This window comes from Drosophila innubila (assembly GCF_004354385.1).
Source record: "Drosophila innubila isolate TH190305 chromosome 3R unlocalized genomic scaffold, UK_Dinn_1.0 2_E_3R, whole genome shotgun sequence".
Classification (NCBI taxonomy): Eukaryota; Metazoa; Arthropoda; class Insecta; order Diptera; family Drosophilidae; genus Drosophila; species Drosophila innubila.
Genome location: NW_022995380.1, coordinates 3,763,704 through 3,775,547, shown reverse-complemented (window position 1 = coordinate 3,775,547; position 11,844 = coordinate 3,763,704). Strand labels below are relative to the sequence as shown.

The 11,844-nt window shown below is 33.5% G+C and overlaps 2 protein-coding genes across 4 annotated transcripts; both read left to right on the top strand.

Annotated features, from left to right (window-relative positions):
- The first annotated feature begins 769 nt into the window (after positions 1–769).
- Positions 770–10,565, top strand: LOC117789877 (tubulin polyglutamylase ttll-4). Its single transcript, XM_034629042.1, has 5 exons — positions 770–909; positions 7,308–7,344; positions 7,554–8,339; positions 8,397–8,610; positions 8,669–10,565. Exons 2-5 carry the CDS (start codon positions 7,316–7,318, stop codon positions 10,412–10,414), a joined length of 2,775 nt encoding a protein of 924 aa, XP_034484933.1. The 5' UTR covers positions 770–909; positions 7,308–7,315; the 3' UTR covers positions 10,415–10,565.
- On the top strand, positions 779–6,284 carry LOC117789876. Of its 3 annotated transcripts, none has more exons than XM_034629041.1 (3): positions 779–909; positions 2,365–3,139; positions 3,224–6,284. In XM_034629041.1, exons 2-3 carry the CDS (start codon positions 2,513–2,515, stop codon positions 6,167–6,169), a joined length of 3,573 nt encoding a protein of 1,190 aa, XP_034484932.1. In that variant the 5' UTR covers positions 779–909; positions 2,365–2,512; the 3' UTR covers positions 6,170–6,284. The 3 variants fall into 3 exon arrangements, with proteins under 3 accessions (XP_034484932.1, XP_034484931.1, XP_034484930.1); XM_034629040.1 differs by having other exon boundaries at positions 2,365–3,226; positions 3,266–6,284; XM_034629039.1 differs by having other exon boundaries at positions 2,365–6,284.
- Positions 10,566–11,844: the final 1,279 nt, after the last annotated feature.

Sequence of the window (11,844 nt, the reverse complement as noted above, 5' to 3'; positions counted from 1 at the left end):
ATTCTGGAACGCTGGAATGAAACAAAAAATTGTGTTCTTCATAATAGTTTTGTATTGTGTTTGTTTTTAAAGCTGGGTATAGACTTCGAAAAAAAGCTGTGCGCTAAACGTCAAATTCATATAACTACATATAGCTACTTTCGTCACTGTTTTTTTTTTAATATGGATTTCACATTTAGCGCACAGTTTTTTTATGTCCATACCCAGCTTAAGGTAAAGATGAAGTCTTATATCATTATATTTAGCTTGGCTTTCATATTTGTAATCCAACCCATACTATTGTTTATTTTTGACAAGTTTTGTTGAAAATTACGGTATATTTACAGTATACCCGTTTCTGAGGTGTTTAATCAAATTATTTATTTACATAAATATTTTCGCTGTGGTCTATCTCTGGTTACTGCAGATCCTTGACGATATATGTTTTAATTATATACTACCTGATGTATTTGTTGTACATATGTCCTTCTTACAACAATATCTTCGCCTTCTTCGTACAATATCTATTTAATATTTACAAAAATGTGGGGATTATTCTATACACATATATCATATATAATAAAAAAAATATATGTATAAACACTATAAGAAATATTCTTAATTTCGAAATCTTGTGATTCCTAGTGAATTTATCTCGAATCGATTAACTATATCAATTAAGCCATATATCGATAAGCTCATTTGTTCAGCCCTGAATTACTTTGTCCATCACTGAAATTTATGTGAATTTCAGCTGCATTTTCATTTTCTGTCGTTGTTATCGAAATTCTCAGTCCGTCTTCGTCCTAGTGCAAATAACAAATTTAAGTTATTGCTAATTTCTGTGGAAATTGAAATACATATTGAACAATTGCGTGGCCGATTCTGCATTTGTTTAAGTGTGTGGACACAAGGAGGGGAAAAAGTTAAGTACGTATCTATGTACAATATGCATAAATATGCCAATGAATGTGTTAATGATTGTTTATTTATTTATATATAGATTAATGAAACATATGTGTGTATATAAATAAGTATTTGTATAGTGTATGCAGATTATTATGTAAAAAACATTATTAATATTTATTTATTCTAGTCTTCAATGCAGATTCTAGGTCTAGCACACTAACTGCAATATATACTTTGTAACTAATGCCGGTAAATTAGTTTGCAAATTGTACAATTGTCAGTTTGAATTATTTTAAAACCAGAAGTAGTGCAGTGTATGTATTTACATGTATATAAACAAGTACACATTTGTTTTGTACATGTGATGACAAAAAATCAATGCTCGCATGACCTCATGGTTTATGCGTTTCTAACCATTAACATTAAGAATATCATACGACTACGATGCGTAGCAACATTGTTAGGTATGTAGTACTCCAAGCACATGTGTATGTATGTATGTGTGTATATATGTAATAACATTGCCACTTTTGTGGGAAGCAACACTTTCGATTGCTTCCTTGACACACATTGTGTCAGCAATATTCAAATATACAAATGTATGTTCATGTGTAACTTAAGAAGCTTTGTCAGCAGTAAATACTCAATATGGAGTACATACTACTCCCTTAAAATAGCAATGTACGTATGTATGTGATATATGCATACACTTACATATAGGATATAAGAATTCATAGTACAGCCATATTTTCATTTATAATGTCTCAAGAGTCATTCAAATGTTGAGAGAGGCGTACAGGACTCTCTTGACCATCTGTCTCGCTGTGACGTTTTCCCAAACATGTCACTGACATGGTCTATTCCCTTGGTAATGTTCATTCGTTTGCACCCATTTTAGAACTCCCAGTTTTGTAATGTTATGAAATGTGAGAATCGTTGATATTGAACTTGATATAAAATTGTGCTCTCCTGTTTCTATGCAAATGAGTCTCTCAGTTTAGAAGTTTATTTATGGTATGGATTGAAATGGGATTAATAATAATTGAAATTACAGTTGTATAAATTTCTGGTCTTTAAAGAATACGTTTTATCTTAAAAGTTAAGACAATACAATACAATACTATGTACTATTTATATAAATGTCTCATTTGAGAATTGATTTCTTTTACAAATGGATAATTTATTAAGTGTGTGAACTTATAATAAGAAGTTATGTACTTCAGATTTCAAGTTGCAGAAAACAATAATCAATTAAATTAATACACTAAGAATGTAGAATAATTTTAAAAGTACTTAATAGAAGTATTTCCTCCGATTCTCTATTACCCAGTGCTTTTCCGTGACAACTTCATAAAATTTGACACGAGCTATCCCTTTCCCAAAAATAAATAGATATTTGAAAAAGTATTATTACTATGTGTTATTTTAATTGATTGTTTTAATTTTATATAAAAGTATTTTTCCTTCAATTTATAGCAACAAAATGTCTGAAAATTAAAACCAAAAAATAATATTTGTATCAATCAATATACTACACAAAAGATATATAAATTATACATAAAAAACGACCATATGCAGAAGTGACGCTAGTTTTTTTAATGTTTGATATCGCTTAATATTCAAGATGGCCAAAATGCAGAAAAATAAAGATGTATTTGATAGCACTGATTTTCCAGTGTTACTATCAACATTGTCAATGAAAGAGGTCATGGTTCTCGAATTTCGATTTGTCAACGTCAATAAGTGGGAGAATATGGTATCCTGCACGAATCCACAAAAGAGGTTGTATTCATGTAATGTTTGCCAAGTTTCTCAGTCCTCGGAGAAGAACTTGTTTAGTCATCTTATGGGCAAGAAACATATTCTGAAGATGAACACAGTAAAACAAATCCGTCTTCCCAAAGGATATGGAGAAACAAGTCAAATTGAGAAAAGCCCAATCGCACAATTGACAACAGAACCTAAAATAATAGTCAAGACACCTTCTTCTATAAAAAACACAAAAGCAGAAGTAGTTACTTCGAACAATATTTCAATCTCCACTGTGCAGCAAAGTAAAAAAAAACAAGTTGCACCTAATTTAAATCAAATTGTAACTAAGACAGTACCGAACAAAATGGAAACAAAAGCAGATGCCGAGACAATAATCACCAAGAAAAATATTGCACCTAAAATTGATTTGGTATCGAAGCCAAATATCCCTGACGAAGCACCTATACAAGATTTGATATCAACACCTAAGACAACAGTTGAAGCACCTAAAAATGATTTGATATCAACACTCAAGACAACAGTTGAAGCAACTAATAAGGAGTTAGTATTAAAACCTAAAACAGAAGCACCAAAAAGTAGACTGGTATCAAAGCCTAAGGTAGTTGTTGAAGCATCCAAAAAAGAATTAGTATCAAATCCAAAGACACCTGAGATATCCAATGATGCAATTAAAACACCAAATAAAAATCAAGAGGCAAATAATTCAACGGCAACTAATTCGAAAAACAATACCATGGTTAGCAGTATCACTCCAACTTCAAAATCTTTGACTTCTTCAGTGAACGAAATAGATGCAAAGTCGAAAACCTCCAATTTACCAACAAATGTTGCAGAGGAATTATCTGATCATTGCAATGTGGAAAAATTTCCGCAAAAAGAAACGAAAACTAAAACTATTACAGTGAACTTGCTAAAACCTTCATCGCACTCGAATGTTGTGATAAACCCTCTGTCAAAAGCAGCAGCATCTGTGAGAAAAATATCCTGTGTTCCTATATCAAAGTTAATTAGCCAAGCACCTCCGGAAGTTGATAAAATGACCGTTGACGTTGATGATGACGATGTTGTCTCTGTACCAGAATCTCCTTCAAAAGAAATTGAAATAAACATTCGCAAAAAGGACAAATCTAATGAAAATACCAACGTTATAGAAAAGGTTGTCACAACTAGCGCATCTGATGGCACAATTCCAGTAAGTCCCACTTTTGAATCTTCATCGCATATGACGGACGTCCTGGGACTATTAGGTGTTGAGTACGTTTTAAAAATTGTTAAAAGTATAAGTGATAAAGATCCGAGATTTCTATGCACCTTATGTAATATTACCACAGATGAGTTATCAATGCACAATCATCTCCTTAGCAACACTCATCGTTTAAAATATTGCGAAGAGCATTTTCCTACAGCTATCCGGCAGTACAAACAGTATGTTTCCGAAGTGCCGGAGCATCAAGTACACAAGATATTGACTCCTATTTTAAATAAACTAGCAAAAGCCATTGAAACACATCACGGTCGGGAGAACTCATATCTTTGTTATGAGCGCTGGTTTACAAAGAACAAAAAAAGCCTAATTTCAACCGCTTTCAATCGCAGACATGCATCTGAAGCTCTTGGCCCAACATTTATCCATGTTATTGATTCAACTGAAGTGGATGTATTAATTGAAAACGCAACTCGGACAACCGATCAGCCGGCCAATAATTTAAATGTGGTTAATAAAGTGGTTCCATTTAATCCCTTCAACGCTTCTAGTAATAGGTATTCAAATCATCATGCTGTTAATAATTATCGCCCAGCTGTACCAGTAAATACCAACTATTTGCACAACATTGAAACCGTTGATGATGAAACACACAAACGAATGGTTGAAAATTTTTTAAGAGATACGCGTCATGCTCAACCTAACCGCCATCGAAATCCATCTCGAAAAGTTTCCAAACGGGACCGATCTAGATCGAATTCAACTGATCGAAAGCGAAACCGGACAACGCCTGTATTGATATCGCAATGGAATATAGAGCGCAGATCCATATCTCCTCTACGAGATGGCGACATTTGGCAGGCTTATCGACATATGGTTGATCAGAGTATACGCGAGTTAAATACAACGTTTGACCTATATAAATCCGATCCCGAACAACATCCTAATTATAAGGATGAGTGGCAAAAGTTTTGGAAGCGACGCAAAGATGAACTTATTGCTGCTGGCATTAATCACCGATCTTACAATTTTCAAAACGAATGGATTTTATTTTTTAATGCTCGTTTGGAAGAACTCTATAATCAAGATGTGGAGAATATTAAAATAAAGTGCCGAGAAAGACTGTGTTTGCCAATGACCAATACTGAATTGGAAAACCCAAAATACCATGTTAACATCTCTGATGATATTTCGGAGCCCGAGAGCCCAAAGAAAACACAACAGAAAAATGCCAACGAAAATCCGACAAAACTTCATGAGAGCTTGGAAGAGGTTAATGTTATTCACGTCCTTCGACTTCTGACTGCTCTGGAGAATTATTTGGGAAGTTTGGGTCCCAATATTACGGAATTGTTGGCTAAAGCACTGCAGGTGTCTAAGGTACATCCAAATAAAATCGATCAATTAATTCTTACAAGCGAAAATTGTGACATCCTAGAAACGGCAAAGGAAAAATTCACAGGTCTTATAATTTCAAAAATTTTAGACTCTAACCAAGAGCGTGCTCTTAAAAAAGCAGTTAATGACACCGAGTCCTTGCTTGCGTATGCCTCCAAAATTAGGGCACAACATACCAGCAGAGACGTGGATCCAGTAGGAAGTACGGCTGTAGATCAGTTGAAAGCGAGCTCATATCATGGAACATCTCAGAAGTCAAACTCCAATTCATCCAACAAAGCATTCGACAAATCAGATCTTGTTACCAAACTGGCTTCATCGTTGATCTCACAGGGCAAAACAAGTATTAACCAAGAACAGCTTAAGCAAATTATTCAAGTTTATTCTTTAATTGAACAAAAAAAACAACAGGAGACACCTTCCACTACTCGGCCTGCCAGTAACTTGGTCAATAATTCATCTTCAAATTTGATTTTCAAGCAAACTAAAGCCCCAAATGAGATGGAGTTCTCCGAAAGTACCAATAATAACTTTACTGCACAAAATCGAAATCAACAATCGTATAATCCTAATCACAACACCGCCGTTGATCGTCGTACATTTTCAAATCAGAGACCATTCATGAACTCTAATATGACCAGCAATTTATATAACATGAAAACTAGTTCCAATTACTTCTCTGCAAATATGGCTCGCAATAATAATACAAATTATAATCAAAATACAAATGATATGGACTACACCAGCAGCGGGCAGGAGCCGCAATTCAACCAACACGATGGCCATCTATTTGACAGTGCACAGTTTACAAGAAATAGGAACCCGTCATCCTCATATATTGACAGATCTTATTCTTTTGGCCCGACTGATGGTAACACTGGAGAGAAGCCTCCCTGGATGCAATGATGTGCGAATTGGTTTAGATTTTAATGCACTTAATCTTAAACCTAAACAAATATACTTTGTAATGAATTCCGATTTTTATTTACTTATGTTTAAAAAATATCTTTACTTACATGCATAAAATGGAAAATGTGATATGTAATCCTACATATTATTTACAATTTGAATAAGAACTGCTTTAAATGAAATGTTTTTGATAAATTTAATTGCTACATTATAATATATAACCACTTAGATTAAACAATAAATAATATTTTCAAACAACTATATTTAAAACAATGTTAAACTAATTTATAAGGTTTCTTCTTTTTGTCATACCATAATTTGACTTTACACTGTATTCTTAACTAATTACTTACTCATCAGCTGGAATAACTTTAACGTTTTATAAGCTTTTGATTTAATTTACTACCGGTCGTAAATTGACTTGAATCTTCTGAATTAAAAGTCGAATTTATACCGCTGATGAGTACGAAATCAGTTATATACAGCGAAGTAAATTCTACTTGTTGAATAAAGTGTGTGAATTACTTAGAAATCATATTAAATATCAATAAGATTAATAACACCCAGTAAAATGTGCAAATGTAAATAAAGGGCAGGCGATCGCTCGTTTCTGTTTTTAGCAGGTAAGACAATTATATTTGTTGTATATACGGCATCGATTCTTGAAAGGACTACGGTGCAAGCAGAATGACATCATGCTCTGAATGTTAAGCGCCTGTTTCCGATAATCTTTTTCGGCTTGTCAGGCTACAGAATCATCGCATTTACAGTACTTTGGAAAGAGGACACAGCTTTCTAAAGTCACATTTGCAGTCCTCCATATAAGCGACCGCTGGCAATAGACAGCTTAGACTACTACAAGCTGATCAAAGAATTACATAAATGAATACAATCCTGCCATTTCTACTGATTTTGTTTCGCTTGCATTTAGTAATGAAAATAGTTAATTCTTGAATATTTGTCGTGCTTTTTTGACGGCTGATTACACTGGTTTTCCCTTAATTTAATTGATACTATCAATATATAGTAAGTGTAAATTTATGTATATTAAGAGAATACTATACATTTTTTTTTGTATAATTCATAAGATCTATGATCATATTAATTTTAATAAATATATTTTTCATTATTACAGAACTTGCCATGCCTGCATCTTCACACATTAATTCTACGTAAGTTATTTTCCAAATTATTATAGCCAATTGTGCTTGAAATAAGTATTTTCCATGTTAATTTAAAGCACAGGGGAATAATTTTCTAAACCATTTCTTTACCTATTTTTACTGAATAAAACTGTCGTCGTCGATGTCTATAATCATTACAATCTTTCTAATTTCTTTGTCAATCTTTGACAACAATCTTTTTTTGTGGTTCATTTTAGCGAAAGGTGTTTTAAATATTTAAGCCAGGATGACTGGGTTACCAGTGGAAAAATTGGTTCGCGTGAGGCAGTATTAGTGTTCCGCACCAATATATTAAATCCAAAGACAAGAAAGACATTACTTTTAACACCAACCGAAGAAAGGGAGCTGAAGACTGCAGATAGCCAAGTTACCTTGTCCACTCCAAACGAATTAATTGTCAAATGCTCTTCATCGCCAGCAATTAGTAACACGCAACAAAATTATTCAAGTCGAGGAAAGTTATATGTGGCAGTTGAAAAATCTTTAAAGTGTAAAGAAATTATTAATTTTGATCGTCGGAATCCAATAAGAAAGACACTAGATGCATTTTCTTCAAGTGATGCTTCGGTTTCAAGTGATGGAGATGAAACTGTTCAGTACAACGAAAAGAAGTCCAGAAAACCCCAGAAGAGTAAAAACTCTTCAATCATCGAAATCGAAGTTAATTTAAATAAGGAAAGTGGCTATGACTCCCCATCTGCAGCATCTCAATCTAACACAGAGATCAACACGAGCGAAGAAGATCATGAGGGATTTAGCGAGGAAGACAACGAATGTGGTATCAATATGCCCGCGCATCACTTAAAAATAACGTATAAGTTTATTCAGACTGAAACGAAATTGTTAAGAAAAATATTCAATGTTCATGGCTTAACCGAAGTTCAAGGTGACTCAAACTTCAATTTGCTGTGGACTGGTGTTCATATGAAACTAGACACGCTTCGTAATTTGTCATTATATCAACGCGTTAACCATTTTCCCAGGTAAGCAAAAAACGTGCAAGCAAAAAAGCTCATTTAAACCTGATTTATTTATTTTAGGTCTTATGAACTAACCCGAAAGGATCGACTTTACAAAAACATTGAACGAATGCAGCATCTGCGGGGAATGAAACATTTTGATATTGTGCCGCAGTCTTTTATTCTGCCTCTTGAGTCTCGAGATCTAATATTTGCCCATAACAAGCAACGAGGTCCTTGGATTGTTAAACCAGCCGCTTCTAGCAGAGGACGTGGAATTTTTATTGTGAAATCGGTAAAATCAACTTTTATAGCAATAAAAATAAGTATAATAAAAGTAATTTCGATTGCAGCCAGACCAGATACCACAGGATGAACAAGTTTTAGTATCGAAATATATTGTGGACCCGCTTTGTATTGATGGTCATAAGTGTGACTTGAGAGTTTATGTGTTGGTAACATCGTTTGACCCTCTTATTATTTATCTGTATGAGGAAGGTATTGTCAGATTGGCCACTGTTAGATACGATAGAAACGCTGACAACTTGTGGAATCCTTGTATGCACCTTTGTAACTATAGCATTAACAAGTATCATTCCGATTACATACGATCATCGGATGCCCAAGACGAAGACGTGGGTCATAAGTGGACCTTATCAGCACTCTTAAGACATCTCAAACTCCAGGGATGCGACACTCATTTATTAATGTTGAATATTGAAGATTTAATAATTAAGGCGGTTCTTGCCTGTGCCCAAACAATTATTTCCGCGTGCAGAATGTTCGTACCTAATGTGAATAACTGTTTTGAACTGTACGGTTTCGATATTCTCATCGATAATACGCTTAAACCATGGTTATTAGAAGTAAATCTTTCGCCATCAATGGGTGTAGACAGCCCACTAGATACTAAAGTAAAGGCCTGTCTTGTTACGGACCTACTAACTTGTGTGGGCATCCCGGCGTACACTCCGGAAATGAGAACCCATTACGATAGTAAATCGTCGCGACTTCGTAGCTCGAGCTGTCAAAGGCAAATTGATACAACAGAATCCAGCACCACACTTCGATCGACAAAATCAAAAAAGAAACCTGTGATTCCATTAACACAAGAGGAACAACGTATTTTGCGTAGTGCCCGCTTGCAGTATACTAGACGTGGTGGTTTTGTTCGAATATTTCCAACTGATGACACAATGCAACGATATGGAAATTTTTTGGATCCAGCAAATGGCATTCCAATATCCACACCAAACGTCCAAGGTCAAACATTCCAAGCATTGGTTAACCAACACAATTATAATCAAATGTTGCATTCAAATCTATTCTGCATGGGCCAGCGATCTTCTAAGGACGATAATTCTCAGGAAAACCGTATTAAGCAGTATGAACGAGCTTTAGAAACGGACTCAGAAATTCCCTTCCTAAAAAAGCAAATCGTTGAGAAATGTGAGGAGGAAGGTAGAAGACTTCGTAAGCAGATGCTGAAGAAAATTGGAAGTGGATCAACATTGACACACTTTCAAGCGCGTCAGACCTTTAGTTTATATTTAGAATCGGTTCTACGTCGATTAACCCAAGATCCCAAAGATAGTCATGAAAAAATAATAATTAAGTTTTTAACTAAGTATGGTGGAGGGGTAAAACCACCAGTTTTATTCCGAAATTCGCAAAACATAAGCAAGGCTCGATCAGCAATGGTAGCGAAATTGTTGGGAGATTTTCTCGAACTTTACAAAAGAGATACAGAATCATATATAGATTCATTTGACCATTTTGGAATGATACCAACCAATGCCTACAGTTTATTTTTAATGCACGCTCAGGAATCAGACTTAGAGGCAGTCCTCACTCATCATACAAACATTACTGGAATCATGCCGTTTTTATATAACCGATGTGGACTGTCAGTGCCACCCACGCCCCCCATTCCGTCCGGCTTACATGGTTTTCTAAGAGCTCTCCCAGCAATGGTATCATCTTTTGGGGTATCAAGAGAAGTTAGCAAGTATGATGGGTACTTTAAAAGCTGCGATAAAAATTGTGAAAATGTACATGATATATCATTAAGGTCAAGAAGCACAAGAGATTCCAAATAAGAACAATTTTCTACAACTTTTTAGCTTAAGATAAACTAAAATTTTTTCAATAATCTACTTTTGACATCAAAATTACTCGCATTCAGGATGGGCTTATAAATAAAGTACAACAAAAGACTATTTCTCTACGACTATAACTTTGAAAATCTAAGCATACGTTTAAAGTCTTTGAGATATCTATAATTATTTTTAGTTTTATTTAAGCAAAACAAGTATTTTTCTTATATCTTGGGCGTTGAGAGTGTAGTGATTAAAAAGCTATATTTGGGCTGTCAAATTTTGGGCTTGAATTTTGCAAAGTAACAAGCTTTTCATAAAAAAAACTCATTTTTCGATTGATGGTTCCTATAACAACTTTGTGATTAAGTAGCCCAGTTTTTATTAAAATTAATCTGAATATAAAATACACACATACATTTGCTGAAATGCTTTTTAAGCAATAACTCATTTTGAAAACTATAGTTCTTAACACAATTTTAATAATTCGATCATCAACGAAAAAACATGCGGTTGTACATTAAGCAAATTTTAAACATAGTGTGCCTTATAAAATACTATCCGCAACTGATTTTGGTTCGAATAGATTCAGAGTCACAAAAATATGGTATTGAAAGTGCGCAATCGATTGGATATGCGTGTTTTATCTATTCAAATACAAGAGATAATTTGTAATCCTACGGACTTTTAGTTATACATTTTATTCCTCACAATACTTGTCTGCGCAACATTTAAAGTCTATATTTATTCGTATTATTACCTCAATCTTATAGTCATAGTCTAAGTAATTTATCTGCCGATAACGCTTGATCTGTAGCATTATTATCTTAATATTATATATATATTTATTTAAAGTCTAATAAAATGTGAAAACATGCAAATAATTGCGGATAAGAAATAACAGAGAACTCATGGGCATGCAAGGATAAATAGCAAATATGAAGCCAAATAGAACATTTAATTTATATGCTTATGCACATTTTAACTCTGGTTTTGTTACAAATATCTGATGTGTTACAGTATTGTTAATTTTTTACAGGTATTGTTTTATTTTATGTCATTTTATTTGTTATTAATATCAAGAAATGTTTGATGTACTTTGAATACAGAGACTATACGTTGCGTGTTTATTATATTATGTTTATTTATATTACAAAAATTTAAAACGTGAATAAATCAGTTCCTTTTTAAGTTCGTTTTCTTTTTATCTTATTAATGTAATTTTACATAATAATAGTCTTTAGATAATGGTAAGTACGATCAATAAAATTGGTTAAAAAATTTTACTTAAAGATAAAATTATAAATACAGCATTCAGAAAAGCTGACTAATCTCTGTAGGACCTCTACCCAAAAAGAAAAATGATTGAAACGAGTTAGATTTTAACTTTTAATCATGCTACAAATATTTAAATTGTTACAAAATAATGTTAT

Coding starts and splice junctions, on each gene's coding strand:
- LOC117789876 (XM_034629039.1), top strand. CDS start 2,513: ATGGCCAAAATGCAGAAAAATAAAGATGTATTTGATAGCACTGATTTT.
- LOC117789877 (XM_034629042.1), top strand. CDS start 7,316: ATGCCTGCATCTTCACACATTAATTCTAC. Junction 8,340..8,396: donor CGCGTTAACCATTTTCCCAG/GTAAGCAAAAAA, acceptor TATTTATTTTAG/GTCTTATGAACTAACCCGAA. Junction 8,611..8,668: donor GAATTTTTATTGTGAAATCG/GTAAAATCAACT, acceptor TTTCGATTGCAG/CCAGACCAGATACCACAGGA.